This window comes from Garra rufa, chromosome 25 (assembly GCF_049309525.1).
Source record: "Garra rufa chromosome 25, GarRuf1.0, whole genome shotgun sequence".
In the NCBI taxonomy this organism is placed as follows: domain Eukaryota; kingdom Metazoa; phylum Chordata; class Actinopteri; order Cypriniformes; family Cyprinidae; genus Garra; species Garra rufa.
In genome coordinates, this window is record NC_133385.1 from 28,391,043 (window position 1) to 28,416,621 (window position 25,579).

At 38.5% G+C, this 25,579-nt stretch overlaps 1 protein-coding gene and 1 long non-coding RNA gene across 3 annotated transcripts in view; both read left to right on the top strand.

Moving 5' to 3' along the window:
* LOC141301429 (laminin subunit beta-4-like) overlaps positions 1-24,972 on the top strand; it is a 30,707-nt gene extending 5,735 nt beyond the window's left edge. Inside the window, exons 3-34 of the mRNA XM_073831659.1 lie at positions 8-143; positions 236-309; positions 379-567; positions 658-721; positions 1,080-1,294; positions 2,671-2,791; positions 3,367-3,555; positions 4,001-4,156; positions 4,326-4,438; positions 5,114-5,193; positions 5,272-5,404; positions 5,509-5,805; positions 6,089-6,274; positions 6,363-6,472; positions 8,124-8,244; positions 8,353-8,530; positions 8,621-8,764; positions 8,859-9,090; positions 9,181-9,338; positions 9,506-9,730; positions 11,456-11,673; positions 11,796-11,892; positions 11,975-12,329; positions 16,007-16,167; positions 16,319-16,518; positions 16,600-16,785; positions 18,518-18,662; positions 20,917-21,124; positions 21,243-21,378; positions 21,609-21,779; positions 22,783-22,936; positions 23,013-24,972. Coding sequence (XP_073687760.1) covers positions 8-143; positions 236-309; positions 379-567; positions 658-721; positions 1,080-1,294; positions 2,671-2,791; positions 3,367-3,555; positions 4,001-4,156; positions 4,326-4,438; positions 5,114-5,193; positions 5,272-5,404; positions 5,509-5,805; positions 6,089-6,274; positions 6,363-6,472; positions 8,124-8,244; positions 8,353-8,530; positions 8,621-8,764; positions 8,859-9,090; positions 9,181-9,338; positions 9,506-9,730; positions 11,456-11,673; positions 11,796-11,892; positions 11,975-12,329; positions 16,007-16,167; positions 16,319-16,518; positions 16,600-16,785; positions 18,518-18,662; positions 20,917-21,124; positions 21,243-21,378; positions 21,609-21,779; positions 22,783-22,936; positions 23,013-23,152 — 5,292 coding nt within the window. The 3' untranslated portion in view covers positions 23,153-24,972. The remainder of the gene's footprint in view (positions 1-7; positions 144-235; positions 310-378; positions 568-657; positions 722-1,079; positions 1,295-2,670; positions 2,792-3,366; positions 3,556-4,000; positions 4,157-4,325; positions 4,439-5,113; positions 5,194-5,271; positions 5,405-5,508; positions 5,806-6,088; positions 6,275-6,362; positions 6,473-8,123; positions 8,245-8,352; positions 8,531-8,620; positions 8,765-8,858; positions 9,091-9,180; positions 9,339-9,505; positions 9,731-11,455; positions 11,674-11,795; positions 11,893-11,974; positions 12,330-16,006; positions 16,168-16,318; positions 16,519-16,599; positions 16,786-18,517; positions 18,663-20,916; positions 21,125-21,242; positions 21,379-21,608; positions 21,780-22,782; positions 22,937-23,012) is intronic.
* Positions 12,618-15,597, top strand: LOC141301242 (uncharacterized). 2 transcript variants are annotated; one of them, XR_012342140.1, is made up of 4 exons: positions 12,618-12,654; positions 13,610-13,739; positions 14,094-14,196; positions 15,152-15,597. It is a non-coding gene; the product is annotated as an uncharacterized lncRNA (long non-coding RNA). The 2 variants fall into 2 exon arrangements; XR_012342139.1 differs by lacking the exon at positions 12,618-12,654 and having other exon boundaries at positions 13,199-13,739.
* Positions 24,973-25,579: the final 607 nt, after the last annotated feature.

The window sequence follows — 25,579 nt, forward strand, 5'->3', positions numbered from 1 at the left end:
AACTCAGAATGAGCGCAAGTGCTTCATCTGTGACTCCAGGAGCCCCTACAATCTCCAATACAATCCTAACAGCCACCGCGTAGAGAACATCATCACCACCTTCCGACCTGAACGCAAGATGAGGTGGTGGCAGTCCGAGAATGGTGCGTTCCTTAATCAAACTACTTTGTATGAACTTAATGTATTGTAAAATTCTGCTGGTATACTAAATTTAGACTTAATTTTAAAATTCCAGGTGCGCATGAAGTCAGCATTCAGTTGGATCTGGAATCAATGTTTCAGTTTAGTCATCTGATATTGACGTTCAAGGTACATTCAATGCTTTCCATATGACAGACCTTATTGATATATTATTTGATAACAAATGCTCTTAAACAGAGTTTCCGGCCTGCTGCCATGTTGGTCGAGAGGTCACAAGACTTTGGGAAAACCTGGAAGGTTTTCCGTTATTTTGCTGAGGACTGTGCCAACTCATTCCCCAGTGTCTCTGAGGGGCCAGCAAATAGTATTGATGACCTTATCTGCGATAGTCGCTACTCTGGAACAGAGCCGTCCACCGATGGAGAGGTAAAGTCAGAGCAATGCTGAATTAATCCAACCTCCTCAATTACTTTTCAATCACATTTCAAACTCATTCTGCTTGTGCTTTTCATCCAGGTGGTGTTGAAAGCCTTGGATCCCAGTTTTGACATCCATGATCCATACGACCCTACTGTACAAGGTTCATGTCTCGTTTGAAGTTGTTTTGTTTGCTTTAGAAAAATGACAGTAATAAAAATGTCAAGCCAGGATGATGCCTAAAGGCATGTCCAATGAGCAAAAGGCCTTGATAACTAAATGATGAGCTCATTGTGAGCTAGACGCTTTGAAAAATTCACTGTAAAGATAATTTACATTGTTCAGACTTGTCATAGCATGATCTGTTCCACTGGTTCTCAGCTGCTTTTCTTTTTCAGGACCCAGATCTTAAATGATGCACTGATATTTACATTTCAGCCGATATCGATGTTACAGCCAATACCGATAAAATAAAAGTTTAAACAACACAAGGAATATCACTTACTTCTTATTGTCCTCAGAGCTGATCACCCTGACGAACCTGCGAGTAAATTTCACCCGCTTGGTCACCCTGGGCGATACGTTGCTCACACGACGGAGGAGGAACCCACAGGACAAGTACTATTATGCCCTCTATGAAATGGTGGTTCGGGGCAGCTGCTTCTGCAATGGCCATGCCAGTCAATGCATTCCTGTGGACAGCACACGTGGAGATACCTTCAGTGAGTCCGGCATGGTAAGCATACTCCTGCAAGAAAGAAAATCACATCTGAGACCTCTTAATATCTGAACTGTTTCTCTTAGACATTGAAATTAAATGGAGATTAATGGATTAATCTTCTTTACACTTTTAGAAGAGATCTTGAAGGGATAGTTCACCCAAAATTTTTAATTCTGTTATGAGTTAATCACCCTCATGCTGTTCCAAACACATAAGACCTTTGTTCATCTTTGAAACACAAATTACGATATTTTTGATTAAATCTGAAAGCTTTCTGACCCTGAATAGACAGCAATGCAACTACTACATTCAAGTCCCAGAAAGGTGGTTGGGACATTGTTAAAATAGTCCATGTGACATCAGTGGTTCAACCATAAAGGCCCCAATATACTAAACAAATTCCTTTTCGTTCTTCACTTAGGGTTAAAACAAAGTTCAAAATACGTGAGTAGCGGTATACTGTTTGCAAAAATCCTGAGCGCACACCATAGACATAATGGCGCACACCTCCTGTGACGTAATCATCACGGACCAATGGTAGTACGAAGGTGTTTTGCAGCTGGAACAAACTTTTCTGGAAAGTTCGCTTTTGCAAGCTGTTTCGAACTCTCAAAACGAACACAAAATGAACTTCGTTTTGACTGGATTTCATTCGAAATTATGTCACATCAGTTTGTTCTTTGATTTCGCTTGATGTATATCAAGGCTTTAGTGTAATGAAGCTACTAGAATACTTTTTGTGTGCAAAGACAACAAAAATAATGACTTTATTCAACAATTTTTTTCTTTTCCGTGTCAGTTTTCAGGGTTTAAAAAACGACCCACTGATGTCACATGGACTATTTTAACGATGTCCTTACTATCTTTCTGGGCCTTGAACATGTTAGTTGTGTTGCTGTCTATGCAGGTTCAGAAAGCTTTCAGATTTCATCAAAAATATCCTAATTTGTGTTCCGAAGATGAACAAAGGTTGTACGGGACGGGTTTGGAACGACATGAGGGTGAGTAATTAATGACAAAATTTTCATTTTTGGCTTAACTAATTCTTTAATGTCTCATGCTGTGCTCAGATTACCAAAGTCATGAAAAGTCTCAAGCAAGTTTGAAACCGTTCATTTCCTATCAAAAATGTGGAAGAAGCACTTTTAAGTATAGTCACATTCTTTGTCCTTTACACCATTTCTGAAAAATATGTATAAATGTATTTCTTCTTTATAGGGCAGTTAACAATAATTACTACCTGTCACGCTTCAGTGTAGTAGAAAGGGTTTTGCTCAGCTTTTATAGAAGACTGTTTTTATTCTTAAATTAGTAGCTTAGTTTAAAGAAATGTATAATAATTGTCTTTTTTATGATCCTTTGATATTCACTTCTTTCTGTCTTTGCTCAAGGTGCATGGAAGATGTGTTTGCCAACACAACACCGCAGGGTACAACTGTGAGCGCTGTCAAGACTTCTACCATGATGCCCCCTGGAGGCCAGCTGGCAAAACAGACTCGGATGTTTGCAGAAGTATGCATCACTATTGACAGTTTAAACCACAAAAGACAATTCAAATGGCTGGAGGAACTCATTAAAAGGATAGTTAACCCAAAAATGACATTTCTGTCATTAATTACTTACCCTCATATTGTTCCAAACCTGTAAGACCTTAGTTCATCTTTGGAACACAAATTAAGATATTTTTGATGAAATCCGAGAGCTTTCTGACTCTGCATAGACCACAATGCAACTACCACATAGGACTGGAAAGGTAGTAAGGACATTTTTCAGAATCAGAATCAAAATCAGAAAGAGCTTTATTGCCAAGTGTGCTTGCAAATGGACTACTTTAATGACGTCCATACTACCTTTCTAGGCCTTGAACGTGTCAGTTGCATTGCTTTCTATGCAGGGTCAGAAAGCTCTCAGATTTCATCAAAAATATCTTAATTTGTGCTTTAAAGATAAACAAAGTTCTTACAAGTTTGGAACGACATGAGGGTGAGTAATTAATGACAGAATTTTCATTATTGGGTGGGCTATCCCTTCAAAATACTGGGAATAACAATGAAAAGCCACATATAACTCGTCCTTTAATGTTTCAGGGTGCAACTGTCATGGTCATTCAGAGAAGTGTCACTTTGACTTAGCACGCTACCTGGCCACCGGTGGGGTTAGTGGTGGTGTGTGTGATGACTGCAGAAACAACCGTGTTGGGTCCCAGTGTGAGCTGTGTGGGCCGTATTACTACCAGGACCCTCAACGCTCTGTGGACGACCCCAATGCCTGTATACGTGAGTGACTTGATGAACAATAAAAATCCTCTACTACACTATATGAAATTATTCTACTTTAATCATTCCATTAGGTCTGGTAGAAAGGGTACTTAGATGTGTACATTTGCATTCATTCATTTAGCAGACGCTTTTATCCAAAGTGATTTTCAAATGAGCAATGCAATCACTGATTGATCATAAAGATGCAAATAACAAAGTAAATAACGTTTTAAGATGTAGTTAAGTAGTTTCAGAAGAGATGAATCTACAGCGGTCTCTATGAGCATTATGAATGAAGGTGGGAAGATCATCCCACCAGAAAGTGATTTTGGTATCACAAGGTGTCGCTTACTTACCGAACTCAGGTTTATGGAGGGGATGTATACTTGTAAGAGCAAGTGGAAGTAGCAGAGTAGAAATGACAAAGCCTGGACAAGACCTGATCTTTCTGTTTCCCATCCAGCTTGTGAATGTGATCCTGCTGGCTCAGTGGACCGTGGTCTGTGTGATCCAGTGACTGGCCAGTGTGTCTGTAAACAAAACGTTGAAGGAGAGCGTTGTGACCGCTGCAAGTTTGGTTTCTACGGGTTCAGCCGGGACGACCCTAATGGCTGTCAGTGTAAGTGTTTATTCACCCACAGAATGGGACTCAACTGGCACATTTCATACTCAATGTTTTAAAGTAAGTTTAAATAGCTATACGTTTTTGCATTGACCTTCTTGCAGAAGGTATGCATCTGCTTAAAACTTTTTACCTAATCTTTCTTTGTTCATTTATGCATGGTCAGTGTGTAGGTGTAATTTCATGGGAACGATACGCACTGCCAACCCTTGTGATCAGACAACTGGAACGTGCATCTGCGAGCCTTTTGCTTTTGGTCCACAGTGTGACCAGTGTCTGGTGAGCTGAACCTCTCCATTAGACCACTGTGTATAAAGGGCTAGTTCACCCAAAAATTTAAATTAATTACTCACCAAAACCTGTAAGACCTTCATTCATCTTCGAAATACAAATTGAGATATTTTTGATGAAATCTGAGAGCTTTCTGACCCTTCGTAGACAGCATCGCAACTACCACGTTCAACGGTCCAGAAAGGTAGTAAGGACATCGATAAAATAGTCCATGTGACATTAGTGGTTCAACTGTAATGTTATGAAGCTACGAGAATACTTTTTGTGCACAAAGAAAACAAAAATAATGACTTTCAACAATTTCCTCCCATGTCAGTCCTCAATGCTTTTTTTGTTAAATAATTATTTTTGTGCACAGAAAATATTCTCGTAACTTCATAAACTTAAGGTTCAACCACTGATGTCACATGGACTATTTTATTAATGTCCTTACTACCTTTCTGGGCCTTGAATGTGTTGCGTTGGTGTCTATGCAGGGTCAGAAAGCGCTTGGATTTCATCAAAAATATCTCGATTTGTTTTCTGAAGATGAAGGTCTTACGGGTTTGGAACGATATTAAGGTGATTATTAATGACAGAATTTAATTTTGAGGTGATTTCTCTAAATAGTAATTTATGCCTATTTAATTAATTAATTTTCGACTTTGTTTTCCAATTTCCTAGCCAGGTTACTGGGGTCTGGGAAACACTGTCTATGGCTGCTTACCCTGCGACTGTGACATTGGAGGGGCATTGAGAACTGAGTATGATACTACAGTTTCTTTTCTACAGTAAACCACTAATCAATTGTTTTACAAGTCTGTATGTGCATATTCAAACAGATGTTCCTCAGAGAATGGCCAGTGTGAATGCAGGCCTAACATGGTAGGCCGCAAATGTAGTGAGCCGGCACCTGGATTCTTCCTGGCTCCTCTTGATTTCTATATCTATGAGGCTGAGCATGCAGCACCTGTGGTAAGAGACTGGGATTGACTAAATGGAATTTTGTACAAAATTATATATCCTTTATCATTCATTAGAATGAAGAGACCCTCATGACCATCATTTTGCTTCCACAGGTGGAAATTTCACCATTTATACAAGCCCCTCCATTGGTCTACCCCCAGGAACAAATACCTGTACGGCCAACCAAGCTCCCTCTCTGCCCTTCTGCTCCAAAACCCTCCCCAGCGCCTTATAAAGTAACCGAACCCCCAACGGTGAAGCCATCTTCAACGCCATACAACCCCCATGTCACACTACCCATCTGTGAGCACTACTATAGACAAAGGGGTTATGACTTCAAGATCAGTAATGGCAGGGTCGTGGTGGTCAAGCGTGAGAAACGAAGAACTCGAAGACGAAGACAAGGCCAGGTAAAGCCTGAACTGTTAGACCGGGGTAGGCAAGTTCAGTCTTAGAGAGCCGATGTCCTGCAGAGTTTAGCTTCAACCACGAAAAAGACCTCACCTGACTGTAGCCTTAGTAGTCCTGAAGAAACTGATTAGCTTGTTCAGGTGTGTTTGATTAAGGTTGGAACTAAACTATGCAGGACAGTGGCTCTCTAGGACTGAACTTGCCTACTCTTGTGTTAAACAGCATCCTGCCTAACAACTAAGTTGTATTGCTTTTTATATTGTCTTGGTTGATCCCATGCAGAGGACAATCCCCTTTGAACCAGGCTCACCTCTTCAGGTCATCCTGCGACAGCGTGCCCCAGATCATCCCGTCACTTGGACTGGACCGGGTTTTGTGCGAGTTCAGGATGGGGCTGGACTTAGATTTAATGTCAGCAATGTACCAGCTACTCTTGACTACTATGTAGTTGTCCGCTATGAACCAGAGGTTGGCCGGTCTTTTCATTCAATATTTGAATGTCAATGTTTGTTTTGGTCCATTTCACTTTTATGTATTCTAAATGTTATCTTTGCAGTCCACCGATGATTGGACAGCTATCGTGAATGTTGTATCATTTGGATCAGGAGATAGACGTTGTCCATATGACCCGTATGACAAAATGTTTACTCTTCCAGGCTCTGGAAGGTGAGATTTCTGTAGGGTATATTTTGCATATATTTAACAGGTTTTCACTGAGTGCCAATTTAGTAAAGGAGATAGTTCACCCAAAAGTTGAAAATTCTGGTGTTGTTTACTTATGCTCATGCTGTTCCAAACTGCAGAACAGAAAAAGTGAGAAAACTGTAGTCAAATTTTGTTTTGGACCCCATTAAATGATTAGTTCACTTCCAGAACAAAAATGTACAGATAATTTACTCACCCCCATGTCATCCAAGATGTTCATATCTTTCTTTCTTCAGTCGTAAAGAAATTGTTTCTTGAGGAAAACATTTCAGGAATGTTCTCCATATAGTGGATTACTATGGTGCCCGCGAGCTTGAACTTCCAAAATGCAGTTTAAAGCAACACTAAAGAGTTTTTTTTTTACCTTAAAATAATAAAAAATAACTCGTGTCAGTGGTTCATCAACTCTTAAGGGTGAAACGGCACTTTCGTATTCACTTTGCGACCCTCTATCGGCCATAACAGCACTATGTAAGTTTGGGTCGTCGGGTAGCGGTTTTGTAGTTCAAATGAGACTACAAATGCGACTTGCTTTACGGCTAAATTAAATAGCAAACAATGTCATTATTATTTAATTTTTTTTTATTATATTTTATACTTTCATAGAGTCATGCAACATACTCTACCTTGTCACTGGACATCGTTATTTCCAAAGCCGGTCCTGGATAGCCTCCAAACAAATAACGTGCATGTGACGCGACGGTAGGCTAAATTATTTACGACAGCGGTAATAGACAATTCCGCTTCCAACCTGTAGAGGGAGCGAAGTTCTTTAGTGTTGCTTTAAATGCAGTTTCAAAGGGCTCTAAATGATCCGAGCCGAGGAAGAAGGGTCTGATCTAGTGAAACTATAGGTTATTTATGTTTGAAAAAAAAATAAAATGTATATACTTTTTAACTTCAAATGCTCGTCTCGTCTTGCTCTGCCTGAACTCTGTTTTTCCGGTTAGGGTATGTTGAAAAACTCCCATCTCATTTTCTCACTTTTTTTCTTTTTCTGTTTTACCTTTTTTGGTAAGGGTGTTTGATCTTCTTTGCATGTTCGCTTTGCAAACACTGGGTCAGTACTTTTGCAATGATGTAGGATGAATTTGAAATTATTTTTGAAGTTGAGGGAGAAAATGAAATGGGAGTTTTTCGACATACCTTAACTGTCTTGAACCAGAAAAAAAAGAGTTCAGGCAGAGCTAGACAAGATGAGCATTTGAGGTTAAAAAGAATATAAATTGTAATAAAAAACAAAAACAAAACAATCGTTTAGCTAGATAAGACCCCTCTTCCTCGACTAGGATTGTTTACAACCGCATTTGGGATCGTTTGAAGTCAGATTAAAACTGCATTTTGAAATTTCAAACTCGGGGCACAATAGAAGTCCACTATATGGAGAAAATTCTTGAAATGTTTTCCTCAAAAAACATAATTTCTTTATGACTGAAGGAAGAAAGACATAAACATTTTGGATGACAAGGGGGTGAGTAAATTATCTGTGAATTTTCATTCTGGAAGTGAACTAATCTTTTAACTTTTATTGTACGAGCTGTTCTTTAAGTGCTCAGGTTCTTGAAATCATTCATGTAAAATCATCTAACTACATTTAAATTTTCACATACAGGACAGCCACTCTGGATCTTCCAGTATGCCTCAGTGATAGGAATAAATACCATGTGGACGTCACTTTTAGAAAGAAGCCTAGTCGTGACCCTCAGTCCAGCTCATACATCCTTATTGACTCTGTAAGATTTCAACCAGATCTTGTTATTCCAAGATCATTTAAAACGATGAAGCTGCCTTTTGTTGAGTATATTTACTGTATTTATTTACCCCATTCACTTTCACCATAGATGGGTCTTATTCCCAAAGTGGACTCTCTGTCAAACTTCTGCTCGCAGTCATATCTAGCTGAGTTTCAGCAATACAGCTGTATTGAGTTGGGCGCACAGGCAGGGGAGCACACCCTTCCTGAAGTATGTGAGAAGCTTATTGGAAGTATGTCAGCTTTTATTCACAATGGTGCAGTGTGTAAGTATCATCTAAATGTACATCACAAATATACACATTCAATTAATTCCATGATGCACTGCTACCATGTGTATCTGTGTAAATCAACAGCTTGTAGCTGTCATCATTTTGGAGCACATGGCTCATCTTGCAGTAAATTCGATGGACAGTGTCAATGCAAACCCAACGTTATTGGTCGCTGCTGTGATTCCTGTGCTCCTTTGACATACGGGCTTGGACCCAATGGCTGCTCACGTAAGCCATACTCTCATATTCAGAATGTTTTTAGAACATTGCTGCAAACTAGATTCTTTATCTTGGACATTTTATTTGTCATTGACCTCTCTAGAATGTAACTGTGATCCGTCCGGCTCTACCGCTGAGCTGTGTGACCAGACAACTGGTCAGTGCTCGTGTCGTGAAGGAGTAACTGGTCGTCGATGTGATAAATGTTATCCTGGCTACTACGGGTTTCCCCTGTGCAGACGCTGCCAATGCAACGGGTTGGCTGACATCTGTGACCCTTTCACTGGAAACTGTATGGACTGCAGGGAACACTCCATGGGACCCAACTGTGAAAGGCAAGAGAGAATCTAAGATCAAATTGTTTCAGTTTCGAGGTTAAAGCAAAATAAATGAGTCCCTAGAATTAAGGTTATTTTCTGTTTTAGGTGTAAGGATGGTTATGTTGGTAGCCCTGTCTCTGGGCAGCCATGTGAGCCATGCTTATGTCCAGATCTGAATGGAAGTGGGCGTTTCTTTGCCATTTCCTGCAACAAGGATCCACACTCTGGAGCGCCATACTGTGAATGTCTGCCTGGACATACAGGTACTTCATACATATATACACTTCTTCATTCACAGCACTTTTGAGACCTTCAAACAGTCTTCCTGTTTGATCTAACACAAAGTGAGAGATGTAAAGATTCAACACTGTTAAAAAACAAACAAACAAAAAAAACACACCAATTATGAATATTACCTTTTCTCTTGTAGGCCTACACTGTGACTCCTGCGCTCCTGGTTATTATGGTGACCTGAGGTTGCCAGACACCCAATGTGAGGAATGTTGTTGCAACAATAACATCGATCCTCGTGACGGCGATGCATGCGATGCTGTAACTGGCGAATGTTTGCGCTGCTTACACAACACAGAGGGACCGCGCTGTCAGAGCTGCAAACGTGGATACTATGGGAATGCGCTCGCCCAAGACTGCAAAGGTACAGGTTTTAGAGAATACTTTCCTCAAATGGTTCATGTGGCACAAATATGGATCAGCAGGCGAAATTGTGAACTCTCGATTCTTAGGTCTAATGACAAAACAACGACTCCGCAAAAGGAAAACATTTTTAGTGGTTACAGGAACTACTGGTGTTTCATATGGCTAAGTTGCGTACTGGTAGGCCTGAGGTGATACATCGATGCATCATGATTCATGGATCGATTCTGAGATTTTCCCAATGCATCGTGATTGTCTCTGGAATCGATTCGAACGAGCACCTTGGGTCAGAATGCTTTATGATGCAAAATTTGTGTAAACACATCCCACTGTGAACACTCCTGTAATTTGCTTCAACCTTTTCAAACTTGGAAATGGGAAGCAAGCAGAGTACGGCTGTTTCTAAATAATGCAGTGCCATCTGCTGTTAAAAACTAAGCTCAGAATCGTGAGGATCGCAATGCAATTTGCTGTGCATCGATTTATTTGCTTTCGCACACTAGGAACGTATTTAGTTCTAGGAACTCTGTTTGGGGAACTAAATTAGCTCCTACTTCAGAGTAGGGTCTAAAACGGTTTTATAGGAACTACCAGTGACGTAAGTGTACATGATTGGCCAGACACATATGAAACACTGGCTACCCAGCATTTTTCAAACAGCCATGTAAAAATATTTACATGGAAAACAGCGATAATGACATTCAGCTACGTTGTGTTCCTTTCTTAGCCTAGTTGATATGTAACACTGCAAGTTGTAATAGGAGATTTAGTCAGATGTTCATGCTCTTTTAATCTCTGTTGAGGACCGCTTCTGAGTTCCTGCTGCCGGTGCGAATGCAACCAGGAAAACTAGTTCCTATAACTTTGTGGTGCGAAAGCCCCTATTATTAAGGAATTGGAAGCAAGCAAATTATGGCTGTTTCTAAAGCATGCAGTGCCATCTGCTGTTAAAAACGGCTGAGACTCAATTAGAAAGAGAACTGCGGCGCATTTGCAAAATCTCAGAATCGATGCAGAATTATTTCTTGATTCGTGATGCATCAATTTATTTTCCTAGCCCTAGTTACTGGAAGTTCCTGTTGTGCTGGGTTATACCCTACTCTAAAGTAAGAGCTAATTTAGTCCCCATAATTTAGTTTGTGTACCTAAAATCATTTCCGGATTTATGAAAATGTTCCTCTGGTGTAAAAGCTCCTATAGAAAACTAAGAGAATACTGTTAATGTGACCCAGAAGCATATAAAATTTAACATTAAATTCATAATCAAACAGAGAAGTAGTAACAGATATTTCCTTCCGTATTGTGAGGTACGTCCAAGTAATTATCATAACTGATTATCAAAAAATTGGACTTGGCGGGAAATATTTTGGTTGTTAATTGGTTGGTTTGAGTTGTCTGTGTTACATTCAGAAATGAACACAACCTTGAGGTTGATTGGGAAGGGGTGAGGTTTAAGTGGACTAAATGACTGTTAATGTCACCAGGGACAAGTCTGTAATTTTCATCGTAAGATCCAGTATGACATTCTGATGAAACATTACGAAGTCAAAAAAAAAAAAAGAAATAACACCTAATAACATACATTTACAAAATAGATGGAATAAAATTTCGATAAGGGACAGAATAATTAACATAAATTACACATTGTTTTGGCAACAGTCTTTATATAACAAGTCTTTATTTGGCTTCATAAATAACAAATGTCTTGTTTTTATTGTATTCTTAGAGTGTTCTTGTGACCGAAGGGGCACAGATGACACAAAGTGTACAGCTGGAAGCCCCTGTTTCTGTGACCAGGAAACTGGCCAGTGCCCATGTCGCACAGGTGTCATAGGAACCCTTTGTAATGAGTGTGAGGATGGATACTGGAACCTGGATGGAGAATCTGGGTGCCAGCCCTGCAACTGTGACCCAGAACATGCTCTCAACCATGTCTGTGACAAGGTTAATATGTTGGGTTTATATAATCATTTATACAACAAATTCATTTTAGAAAAATTGTCTAATCACATGGACGGCTGTAACGTTTTTTTGGGGCTTCACACCTTCACTTTATGTTCTTCCAGATCACAGGCCAGTGTTTCTGCCAGCCAGAGTATGGAGGCAGAAAATGTGACGAGTGTGGGCCGAATCACTTTGGAAACCCAGATATACAGTGCATGTGTAAGTTATTAAGTGGAAAATCTAGTTCTCTTTCAAGTCACTGTCTGCTGACTAAACCAAAATGATCTCATCTTTCGTTCAGCTTGTGACTGTAACATGGAAGGCACAATTTATCCAGCTTGTGACCCTTACACGGGTGAGTGCTTGTGTAAGCCAGGGGTGACCGGCCTTTTCTGTGACGATTGCGCCCCGGGTCATGACATAAACTTTCCTGCTTGTGAACCCTGCCATGACTGCTACCACCTCTGGGAGAATATTGTGTCAGATGTTAGACTGGATATCGAGAAGACAGAAACTATGATGCCATGTCCTGAAGATGATCGGCCTAGATCTGAACTACAAAACTTAATGGATTTGTTGGAGAAGCTGCAGAATCTGGCTAACTTGACCGCCAAGGATGAGCTTAAGAAGCTAGAGGAGCTCTTGGCACGCATTAGGTAAGAGACATACTACAATATTTCTGAGACAATGACTACTTTTATCTTACACTCTAAAAAGTGCTGGGTTATTTTTGTAAACACATTGCTGGGTTAATTGTGCTGGGTCAAAATTCTGGGTTGTTTGAGGCACTGTAAACACACAGTTGGGTTGATCATGTTGGGTCAAATGGACTATAAGGGGTTCTTTCACTATGAACACCTGGGTTGGGTTATTTTGACCCAACCGGTTTGTTTATTTTTTTTTACTTCATCGAACGTTCTGGATTCTTCACTCGACTCGTCGCCAGGCGGTCACGCACCTCGCAGCAAGCAGGATTATAAGGTAAATTAATAATATGATTATATAATTATTTACCTTTATTTTTAATAAGTTGTGTTTTAGAGCACACTGGTTTCACTGTTTAATGCAATATTTGATATGTCGCTGTGCAGGGTTGGCATTTTATTCCGTGAATGACGAACGTTGTAACTTAAGCAGCCTAGCGATGTACTTTTTTGCCTCAACAATCGCTTTATTGTTATATAAAGTGTGTGTGTGTGTGTGTGTGTGTGTGTGTGTGTGTGTGTGTGTGTGTGTGTAGTGTTATTTGTATAACTTACAGTATACATATGGCCTTTATTTTAACGCCTTATGGAAAGAGTAGGTCAGAAATACGGGAGTAAGTTCCTTTACTGTCTGCATACTGTATGGCTTTGTAATGTTTTGTCAAAATTAGATAATTTCATACAAAAATTGATCTTTTTAGGGCATATTTTTTCAAGTAAATGTCTGCGACGTGTCAAGTGAATGTCAATCCAACGATAGATCCATATCATGTTTTATGTTGAGCATTTTCGCGCTTTTTTCCTTGAGGTAACTTATCTGCATTAGCTAAAACGCTATGTCCCTTACTTTAATAATGTTAAACCACAATATGACAGGTATGTACTATTGTTTATTACTTAAATGTAATGTTGTCTTAGCTACAGTATGTAAAGTTAGACTTAATCTCTCGTGGTGTATGTGGCCGTTCACATGTCCCGTTTTGCGCACTGAAGTTCGGTAAGCTCGTTTTTTCCAGGCGCGGGACATGGTTGCTTAGTAACGGCAGACGCCATGGGAGAGCAAGCTGCGTTTTGGAAAGAGAAAGCGACGCGTCTTGCGTTTTCACGCGTTTTTAGGCGCGGCATGTGAACGGCCCCTTACTCTTCCTCTATTTTAGTGAATGCCTGTGTTGCATTACAAACTAGGAGACCAGTATAAACCTTAAACTTATTGAACCACATTTCTTTTTCAGATTTTATCAGATTTAACAAGACTTTAGGAAGCTATATCCAGAGGCAGACTTTTTGAAGACTGGGCTACAGTTGCAGACCTAATTCTTGCCAGTGCTCAGCAAGATACATTCCTGGGTGACATGACTTAAGGTAAGCTTTTTCTTATAATATGTCAATCTGTAAAAACAATATGCAACTGTATTTGACACACATAAACTGGTAAATACAATGGTACAGTAACACTTAACTAGTTGCTTATTAGCTTGTATATTGGCTGTTAATTCATACTTATGAAGCACAAACTGATGCCTTATTCTGCATGAGCATATTCTACATCCTTGAATCTGACCCCATACCTAAACTTAACCTGCAGTAGTTGAATGAGGATGGGAATTAATTAGCATTATTTAAAGGAATGAAGAAATCTTCATATGAAAGTGTTTCAGTTTGTTGTTTTGATTATAAAATATGTTTCACAGTTTGCATATTATTCCTATGGTTTAGATGCTAAAGGGGAAAGTGCTTTCAAAGTCCTGCCCACTCTGGATAAAAGGTCTTCAGACCCACAACCACGGAATCCCGGAGGCCATTCATTGACGTACAACCTGTAAGTTTTGTTTTACGTTTTCTGCTCTAATAAGGGTGTATATATATACACACAGTGGTGGCCAAAATTATTATAACAGTTGTATTTTCACCAGCTAAAAAATGATTTTAAGTCAGTGTTTGTTATCTTTTGCTGTAGTGTGTCAGTAAGAAATTATATTATCAGTTTACATTTCCAAACATTCATTTTGCCTTTAATTGTGATAATCCAGTGAGGTTTTTGTTTGCACAACAGCCAATCCTCCACACAGAGATCTGATCTCATCATCATCCAGTCTGTCTGGAATGACATGAAGAAACAGAACAAACTGAGACAGACTAAATCCAGAAGAACTGTGACAACGTCTCCAAGATGCTTCAAGAGACCTACCTGCAAAGCTACCTGAAAAACTATGTGCAAGTGCACCTAGTGTAGGGCAAAAGCTGCTTTAAACGCAAAAGGATGGTCAAACCAAATGTTGATTTAATTTAGTTAATCAAGGTTAATTGATAAAGAACATTTATTTATGACATTATTTTTGACAGCATCATTTTATGACATTTTTAGACAAGTGCTTAAAACTTTTAACAGTACTGTAGCTTTGCAGTTAGGTCTCTTCGAGCATCTTGGAGACGCTGTCACAGTTCTTCTGGATGATGATGAGAACAGATCCTGTGTGGAGCACTGGCTGTTGTGCAAACAAAAATGTCACTGGATTATCACAATTAATGGCAAAATGAATGGAAATGTAAACCGATATTTCCTACTGACACACTACAGCAAAAGAGAAATCACTGACTTAAAACCTTATTTAGCAGGTGAAAATACTAGTGTTCTAACAATTTTGACCACAACTGTATGAAAAGTTGAGAAGCAAAATGAGCATTTATTTCATGCCTCTGTGTTTATGTTCATAAAATACACTTAACTTAAAATGTTAGTTATGTTGCAAGACTAAATTGCGTATAATTAACAGGTTGGGGACCAACATGGTGGATTTGAGCCTTGGGATGAGACAACAACATTTCTAGACCTTCGCCATTGTTCCAGGCCATGCCATTGAAGCAGACTTGTTGCCTGGGAATTTCTCCAGCTTGCAGTATATCATATTGATGGACATAAGTCTTCATGTGTGAAGTTTTTGAGGGCAAAAGTTTTTTTTTTTGGCCACTTGTAACATGTTTTAAATTGTAAGTATTGTCTGGTGGACTCTTTTTTTGGCTTAGTTTTAATGGCACATATTTTGGAATGATTCTAATGTGGTAATAATTCATTTTTGAGTGTTCTGCTGCTGCAATGTTGACATAAAGAATAGGAATATATTGTGCCTTCTTTACAGTTTTGTGTTTAAAAGAAACTGATCTAAAACCGTTATTTGTGTCTGTAAGGGTTGGACAAAATGTGTGACAGTTGCACCTATTTGAAAACTGTATTAAAAAGAAATATGAAAACTCATTAAATTGACATTTACAGATTCATTTTTTTGTGTTGTGTAACTGTATTACAGAAAAACAATAATAATTTTACATTCTTTTGTGATTTATATATTATTATTGGTAAATATAAAGGTATATAAAGGTAGCAAGGCAATTAGACAACAAATAACCCAATATTTAGGTAGTTTTTAACCCAGCAACACAGTTAATCTGACCCACTGGTTGGGTCAAATAAACAACCCAGCATTTTGGGTCAAATGATTTAACCCAGCACTTGGGTCAAAACAACCCAACGCGTGTTCTGTCCCATAGTTACCCAGCAGCTGGGTTATGGTTGGGTTATTTTTTAACCCAGCACTTTTTAGAGTGTACATGTCTTTCTACTCCCTCCTCAGGAATGAAACAGAGACCATTGACCCAAACATAATCATTATTGATCCAACCGTACTGCTCAACACTGACATCGACAATATCCGCCTTGAGTTCAACAGACTGTTGAAGAATCTCATAGAGAAGACAAAGGAGATTCCAGTGACAGACTCCAAAGCTATTAATGGTTTGTGACTGAAAAGAGTTAAATCTTAATGATTACCAACACAAAATGTTGCAGAATCATTTGTTCACCAGTCATTTGTGAACAATATAATTATAACACTTGGCTTTTATAGGCTATAAGCTATTATGCAACTATTGTGTGTCATTTCTAGATATTTTGAATAAGATCAAAAAGCTCTATGACGAATTCACTGACAGTGAGAAGAAAGTGGAAGCAGCTAAAAAGGTCCAAGAAGCCTCCAGGAAGACGAGAGAGAATGCTACATTGGAACTTGCAAAGTGTCGCATAGGAGAAATGGATAAGCTGGAGAGAAAAGTAAAAGCTCTGAGTGTTGCCAACCTCAACGAAGAGGTGAATAAAGAGTAAAACTAGGTTTTTGTAATTTGAAGAAGGAACATATGTGAATTCCAGTGACAAATCTTTCTGCTGTAGGTCTGTGGGGCTCCAGGCGATGCAGAATGTGAGAAGGCGAAATGTGGTGGAGCTTTGTGTGGGAAATGTGGGGGGCTGGCCTGTACAGGGAGTTTTCCCATCAGCCTCAATGCCTCCAAACTGGCAGAGATGACCGAGAAGAACATTACTAATCTGCGCAGTAAACTCAAGGAAGCTGACGCTAAGGTACGTCAAAAACATACAGTGAGGGAAAAAATGTTTGATCCCCTGCTGATTTTGTACGTTTGCCCACTGACAAAGAAATGATCAGTCTATAAGTTTAATGGTATTTTTATTTTAACAGTGAGAGACAGAATAACAACAACAACAACAACAACAAAACCCCAGAAAAACACATTTAAAAAAGTTATAAATTGATTTACATTTTAATGAGTGAAATAAGTATTTGATCCCCCATCAATCAGCAATATTTCTGGCTCCCAGGTGTTTTTTATAAGGAGCTGAGATTAGGAGCACTCCATTTAAGTGAAAGACACCTGTTACCTGTATAAAAGACACCTGTCCACAGAAGCAATCAATCAGATTTCAGCTCTCCACCATGGCCAAGACCAGAGAGCTGTTCCAGGATGTCAGGGACAAGATTGTAGACTTACACAAGGCTGGAATGGGCTACAAGACCATCGTCAAGCAGCTTAGTGAGAAGGTGACAATAGTTGGTGCCATTATTTGCAAATGGATGAAACACAAAATGACTGTCAATCTCCCTTTGTCTGGGGCTCCATGCAAGATCTCACCTTGTGGAGTTTCAATGATCATGAGAACAGCAAGGAATCAGCCCAGAACTACACAGGAGGATCTTGTCAATGATCTCAAGGCAGCTGGGACCATAGTCACCAAAAAACAATTGGTAACACACTACGCCATGAAGGACTGAAATCCTGAAGTGCCCACAAGGTCCCCCTGCTCAAGAAAGCACATGTACATGCCCGTCTGAAGTTTGGCAAAGAACATCTGAATGATTCAGAGCTTAACTGGGTGAAAGTGTTGTGGTCAGATGAGACCAAAATCAAGCTCTCTGGCATCAACTCAACTTGCCATGTTTGGAGGAGGAGGAATGCTGCCTATGACCCCAAGAACACCATCAAACATAGTTGGAAACATTATACTTTGGGTTTTTTTTTCTGCTAAGGGAACAGGACAACTGCACTGCATAAAAGGAACAATGGACAGGGCCATGTACTGTCAGGGCCAGGGCATTGAAAATGGGTTGTGGATGGGTATTCCAGCATGACAATGACTCAAAACACACAGACAAGGCAACAAAGGAGTGAAATTAAGGTCCAAAGAAGAAGCACATTAAGGTCCCGGAGTGGCCTAGCCAGTCTTCAGACCTTAATCCCATAGAAAATCTTTGGAGGGAGCTGAAGGATCAAGTTGCCAAATGTCAGCCTCGAAACCTTAATGACTTGGAGAAGATCTGCAAAGAGGAGTGGGACCATATCCCTGAGATGTGTGCAAGCCTGGTGGCCAACTCAAAGAAAAGTTTGACCTCTGTGATTGCCAACAAGGGTTTTGCCACCAAGTACTAACTCATGTTTTGCATTATTTTACTCATTAAAATGCAAATCATTTTACAACTTTTTTAAAATGCGTTTGTTGTTGTTGTTGTTGTTGTTGTTATTCTGTCTCTCACTGTTCAAATAAACCTACCATTAAAATTATAGACTGATCATGTCTTTGTCAGTGGGCAAACGTACAAAATCAGCAGGGGATCAAATAATTTTTTCAGTACCTTCCTACTTAATTTAATACATATACTTTATATATTGGGGTTTCCAGATGAACTTTAGGCTGTTTCTTTTGAAAAAATTAAAAGTCACAGCAACTTTTGGATTATTTTATCTTTTACAGTACATGTCAAAGTTAAGCCTCATTCTGTTTTCTTTTCTATTTACAGCTTTTGAGCACCTCGAAAATGACTAATTACATCAAAGATCAAGCTGAGGACCTGATGAATAAAATGAATCAGACTAAGAACAAATATGAGAAGGAAAAGATTGACACCAAGAACCTCATCGAGAAGCTCAAGAACTACTTGAGAGGTACTGCATGTTAGGGATGCTCATTTCGGTTAATTTTCCTGACCGACAACCGCTGCTCGTTATCCGAACATTAACCGTTAACTGATAAAATTAGAATAATAAATTAGTTTAAAATAAAAATAGAATGCACGAGTATCTGTGATGATACATTAAAAATACAAGCAAATGTTTTATTTTAACGTGCAAACAGCAGCATACAGAGCAACAACAAAAACTGCATTGACATATACTTAAATTATCACGCATCAGCAGCGGTTCTGAGAACAGAGAAAATCTGAATGAAAAAAAAAGAATAATATAAATAGGCCTACACTAAATATGTATAAATTAAATAACTACCTAATTAAGATGACAAAACTAAAACACACTGAATTCTTTTATGCGCTTTGAAGAACTGTACCTGTCTTATTCTTCTCGTCGGACATAAAAATATATAGCAGGCCAGCCAATACCTCAGTGTGCCTAGTTTTTAACATGTCTACATGCTGTACGGATAGGCAGGACCGCTGCCTGTTAACTCTTAGATCCGCAAAAAAAAACACCATCACAAAAACCCTTTCAATTTGCGGTTCGGGACTTCCATCCACTGTCATATGCGTGTGGAGAAGCGCGTGTTTTACAGCGTTCAGCAATAGCCAATCACAGACATGTATGTTGATTTGATTATCGCTGTGGCCAATCAGAGGAGGCTATGTTACAATCCACTCACCAACCAAAGTGCCGGTTTCAGTTTTGCTGATTTCTACACTTTCGCAAACTCTCTTATTAAAACCAAGAAAGTGTTGGCATTATATAAATAAGACATTAATTGTGCAGTGTAAAGGTTATTTTATTACTTTTTAATAACTTTATGAGATTGCGATGAACTACTCTAGGATGAGTGATAGCTTTCCAGTGATTGTAACGGGAGCGCCTATTGCGCACTTTCTAATTCATTCAGAATTTGAATACATTCACTCACGGATTCACTCTCTGATAACCCAATAACGCCACTTGCCATTGAGTTGCATATACTACATCTGTTTACTAAGTAAAGGTGAAGGGAAATATGTCTGTACAGCCACACTGCACGTGTCGACACGCGCGTGTGAGTAAACAGATAACTTACAAATAGCATTATTTCTTTCACCATGCAGCAAACGTAAAAAAAAAAAAAAGAATAGAAAAAAAAACCTTTTAAACCGTTTAACTGATAGTAATAATCGGTTAAAATTCTTACTGTCGGTTAACGGTTAAACGGTCAATATGAGCATCCCTACTGCATGTAAAAAATCGGTTGGTAGCTTCTGTTAAAGGTTGCCTGGTCTTTGATCACATCCAGTCAGGAATAGAAACTGGATAGTTATTCTGTCAACTCACCTCAGGTCACTCTCAGGCAAATCAGTAGTAGTGTTTTCATTTTGGGAAGCACAAAATCAAAGGCCCAAGCTTCTCTTTTTCATATAACAAAAGTAGACAGTCACTAGTGTCAATGACAAATGTACCATAAAAGTACTTCTCGAGCATGTGAATCAAGGAACAGATTGAAATTCAAGTTGTTATTTGCTGTAATCCTGCCGTCAGCTATAGCTCTCAAATCTTATTCACACTTGTGCTAACCTTGTGTTTCAAAAAACATATTTTCCTGTGAAAAACATCACACTGTGAAAAAAGCTGGCCAACCAATAAGACTTGTAGTTTTGATCACATGCCCAAAGCCCCAGCTGTTGCATATTTTACAGCTTGGTGACACTATTGATGGGTGAAACAACATTTTCGAAGCTTTGAATCAACTGAACCAATTGCTTCGCAGATTAATTCATTTTGATTTGCTCAAAACACCACACACTGGTGACGCCTGCTGGTCAAAACTGTGTAAATGCGACAAAAACTCATGCCAAAACATGCAAAAAACAACATTTACAAACCCAATGCAAATGCCTTTTTGTATATTAAATACAATTAGAATAATAAAATACCATTAAATATAAAGTGCCTGTATAGTATGTGGTTTTTAAAATAAGTATTATTAAATTCAGGGCTTGTTTTGTTTGTTTTATGGAAAGCTTATACCATAGGAAAGCTCCACCATATTTTCACATCAAACTAATTTTTGCACTTAACATTTATGTTAGTGTGAACTGGCCTTTAATTGAGCTTGACAGCTAATTATCACAAAAAAAAAAAAATTAATTTTGCTAAATATAGACTTCATATAGACGTTTTCATTTTACATGGTAAAATGTACATTTATTTGAGTATTGTACCTTAACAGATGAGCTGGTGAAGCCAGAGGACATTGACAAACTGGCCAATGCTGTGTTGTCCATTCAGCTGCCCAAGTCCCCTGATGAGATCAAGGACATGATAGAGAACATCAAGAGGATCCTGGCAAATGTCACCGACTTCGATGATGATCTAGAGCACTTGGAAAAACAAGCAAGAATTGCTGAAGACATGAAAAAGAGAGCCAAAAAAATCTTGTGAGGCTACAGTAATCAATAGTCAATGTGTCAAAGCTGTAGTTTTTATCATTTCATTGTGCTGTTTAAAGCTGTGGACAACAGTGTCACTAATCCTGTTTGGTTGTTGTAAAATCAGGAACAGATCCAAGGCTATCAATGTGAGCGAGATAGAGAAAGCACTCAGTGATACAGCAAAGCTCAATGACAAGATATTCAATGATTTGGGCGAGGCTACAGAAAACAATGACATTATCAGGAAGAATGTTAATGAGGTAATGGTTTATTTTGCTAAACAATACATGCATTTTTTTCAGGAGCTTTTTAGTGAGTAATTATTTCATTTTTACTGATGTCAATCCAGATTTGTATGGTGTAACTTTCTTTACTTTTTGATTTATTGTTTTGTTCTGAGTGCATTATTACTTGTTTTGACAGATAATTGCAACTTTTTTGCCCTAATTAACTGCTTTATGAGAATATTTTCCTTATCACTTTTAAACAGACTGAACCTAAACTAAAAAATATTGAGGATAATTTGAATTCGACTCGTGCCAAAAAGTTACTGGATGAAATCAAGGCCTTGAAGGATAAAACGGAGATGAACAGAGCTCAGGGGAAGGAGGCCAAAGATGCTGCCAATGCAGCGGTCGACAGTGCCAAAGACACCGAAAAGGTAAGTCTCACAAGCACAAATACATATTTTATTTAAATAAGCAGTATGTTGGATGTACAAACATGGTTACTGTTTAAACTGGAAAGATTTCAGTTAGCATACTTAGAAGTTCACTTCCAGAATAAAATGTCCTGATAATTTACTCACCCCCATTTCATTCAAGATGTTCATGTCTTTCTTTTTTTATCAGTCGCAAAGAAATTTTTTTTGAGGAAAACATTCCATTATTTCTATATATAGTGGGGATTCATTGGGATCAACGGGTTGAAGGTCCTAATTGTAGTTTAGTGCTTTAAAGGCCTCTACACAATCCCAGCCGAGGAATAAGGGTCTTGTCTAGCAAAACGATTGGTCATTTTCTTAAAACAATAAAAATGTATATACTTTTTAACCACAAATGCTCATCTTGCACCAGCCAAACCTCACGCATTACATAATCATGTTGGAAAGGTCACGTGTGACGTAGGTGGAAGTACCGACCCAGTGTTTACAAAGTAAATGTGGAAAGAAAGTCAAATGGCATTTACAAAAAAAGGTAAAACAACAATGTCAGACGATTTTAAAGTTAGAGGAGAAAATGAGATTGAGTTTTTCGCCCTACCCTACCTTTCTGAACCAAAGTACAGAGACAAAGAACCTTTGCAATGATTACATAGCATTTGTGGTTAAAAAGCATATACTTTTTTATTTTTTTAAGAAAACGACCAATCGTTTTGCTAGATAAGACCCTTATTTCTTGGCTGTGATCGTGTAGAGCCCTTTGAAGCTGCAATGAAGCTGCAATGACCTTCAACCCATTGGCCACCATTGAAGTCCAGTATATGGAGAAAATTACTGGAATGTTTTCCTCAAAAAACTTAATTTCTTTGCAACTGAAGATAGAAAGACATGAACATCTTGGATGACATGGGGGTGTGTAAATTATCAGGACATTTTTATTCTGGAAGTGTACTTCTCCTTTAACCTGGTCTTTTAAGTGTGCATTGCTTTTCTACTTTGGTAGGATCTTGAGGAACTCAAAGAGCAATTTGAAAAATTAAAACAGAATAGCACAAGCCAGAATGTTAATGAAGAGGTTAACGAACGTCTGAAGAACATCACAATGGATGCGGAAACGCTGGCTAAAACTGTTGAAGATAAAATGAAGGAAATTGAAGGTATTGTATCATAACACCTATAGGTGTTAATTTCTTGTTAGCAATAGGAAATTCTTCTTTATCCTTGTCTTTTCAGACCTGGAGAAAAGGATTCTGGATGCAGCTGAGAGAAAAGAGGAAAGGATGAAAGATTTGGAGGCACTCCAGAAGGAGGCAGATGACTTGAGGAACTTTATTGTTGACAAATTGGAAAAATACAATCTGTGCTCCACTTAGGCCTGCAAGGGCTTCCCTTCCTCAAAATTAGAGGAAGCAGTTTCAGTGTTTGCCATGGGAAAATGCCGAAGGCAATGGACTAGGATTATGGGATAAGTGCAGTCCTTTCATCCTGGTCCTTTATGGGTTTGCTGACTTTTTGTTTACAATCTAGTGCTACGAACTGGTTCTCATCAAGCACCAGAAATGCCATATGATCGTATTCTCGTTCTGTCCAGTTTTTTAAATCTCAAGTATTTTATTTATATAGTATATTTTTAGCAAATTATGGGCCTATCTTATGTTTAAGAATCTCATTTAGGTATTGTATAACCCTGACTGTCCACAAGAGGTCGCAATAGTAAAATTAAAATTGTTAGCTACATCAAGCAAAACCAAGCACCATTGTTTCCTGCACTGCTTGAATCTTAAGTGGCACTGCTAAACAAATCATATTTTGCTCAAGTTATTGGCTTGATGAATTGAATAAGATGATATAAAATGAATGTGTGCTGCAAAACAATGACAAGAAGGCATCTTTTTGTTGAGTTCTCACAGATTCACAATAATTCTTATGAGACAGGTTTTCAAATGAACCATTCAAAAAGGCGAATGAGTTTCATTTTAATCAGATTGACGAAAGTTCAATTACTGTTTAATTCAATTCTGTTTATGTCATTCCAAATTGGCTTATGTTTGAGCTATTTAGCCATGTTTCTTCCAAAAGTATTTTCATTGTTTTCATTGATAAGTAATTAAAACCTCTTGATTGCAAACCTATTTCATCATTACTTTCAGAATTGAGCTCAACAGCTGCTCCACATGCATTAAGATAAGACAGTCAAGTTTAGACGCCTGCTGCTTGAGGAATGTGTCCGTTTGTCTCTCGCAGGAGGTGGAGGGTCTGTGCTTTTGTCCTGTGGTGTTAACAGCCTCTCCGTTTACTATTGAATTGCAAAACCAAAGGTAAAGCCCCACTGATGTTATTTCACTGGTCTGAGTGGATCTTCCCCCCCTTTTAACTACTTTATTGTTGTTGAGACACATTTCGTCTGAGGTAATTTCATCTTCATTGGGTCAAGATAAAGGGAAAAAGTCATAAAACAGATTAAAAAAAATTATGCTTTTTACTTCAAAAAGTAATCTAATGTAGTCTGATTGATTCTGCCATATTAAGTAGTATTTTTAACATGAATAAAAAGGTAATTTAGGCGTTACAACTTGAAGTTACTTGACTGAACTTCTCTTTTTTAGGTCAGACAGCAGGTCTCCTGAATGTTTAAACTGTGTCTTTCAATCTTAAGGATCTGCAGATGTTTGTTGTGTCACCTCGCCTATAATCTCTTCCTGAAGTGTACAAAGAGAAAACAAAGAAAAACACTTCGTGAGCTGGTTAAAGGTGACAGGATGTTGTATAAATGACCTTAAAATGTAACCAAGTCCGGTGTTTCACTTTTTACAATGTGTGCTTTGGAGGACTTGCCTCAAAATATCTGACCCCTTTTTACTGCCTTGGGAATATAGTGATAATCCAAATCTCTGGTTTAAATCCTAACGTCTAAACTGGCTGAGGTCTGGGTCTCTTCTTGGTCATTATTACACTAATTTATCTCAGTCAAGACAACCACCAAATCCACATCAATTCCACATGAACCTCCTGCTCTTTGACTCACCTTTAAACTGTCTAATTACTGAGGAATCCTCCCTTATTTAAGGCCATTTCACTGGGAGTAAGAATAGCTGTTAACGTAATTGTTAGTACTTTGTAATTGTGCCTGAGAAACTAGTTTACGATGTAAAACGTGAATTTGATCTTTTAATAAAAACATTTTCTGTTGCAACCACAATTTTTTTTGTCTTTCTCTTAACATTAACAACAAATACTATGTAAGTACCATGGTTTTCTAGAAAATGTACCACTGTTGTACTAGTAGTACCTTGGAGTGCATTTTAACAGCAGTCCTTGGTAGCATTTGATATAATTATCGTTATTAAAACGTGGTATAACCACAATTAAAGTAAATTTAAGATAAATTCATCTGACATTTCGTCGTTAATATACAAATTGTAAATCTTGTAAAATACGTGGCCAATATGACTATGTTGCCTATTTGGAGCAACAGATTTTAGTCTTATTTTTTAAGTCACAAACCCGTACATTCGAGTCTGAGGTAACAGTTACAGTTTCAAACCCCTTCAAATGGCGCGTTTTCATCACTTGCAAATATCTGCTATAAGTTGTATTCATTTGACATGTACAGTCGATTCGAGTAGTTAAACTTACACTTCAGTGCTCTTTTAACTAATTTTATCCGTTTTGAATCAATGACCGACCGTTGCTTACCTCAGTACCACCTTTGTGAATGGGGGAGGGTGCGCGCTAGACAAGTCGAAGCGTTGTGCGCATGCGCGGAAGATTAGCGGCTGAGGAGAAAAAGTTTAGCGCAG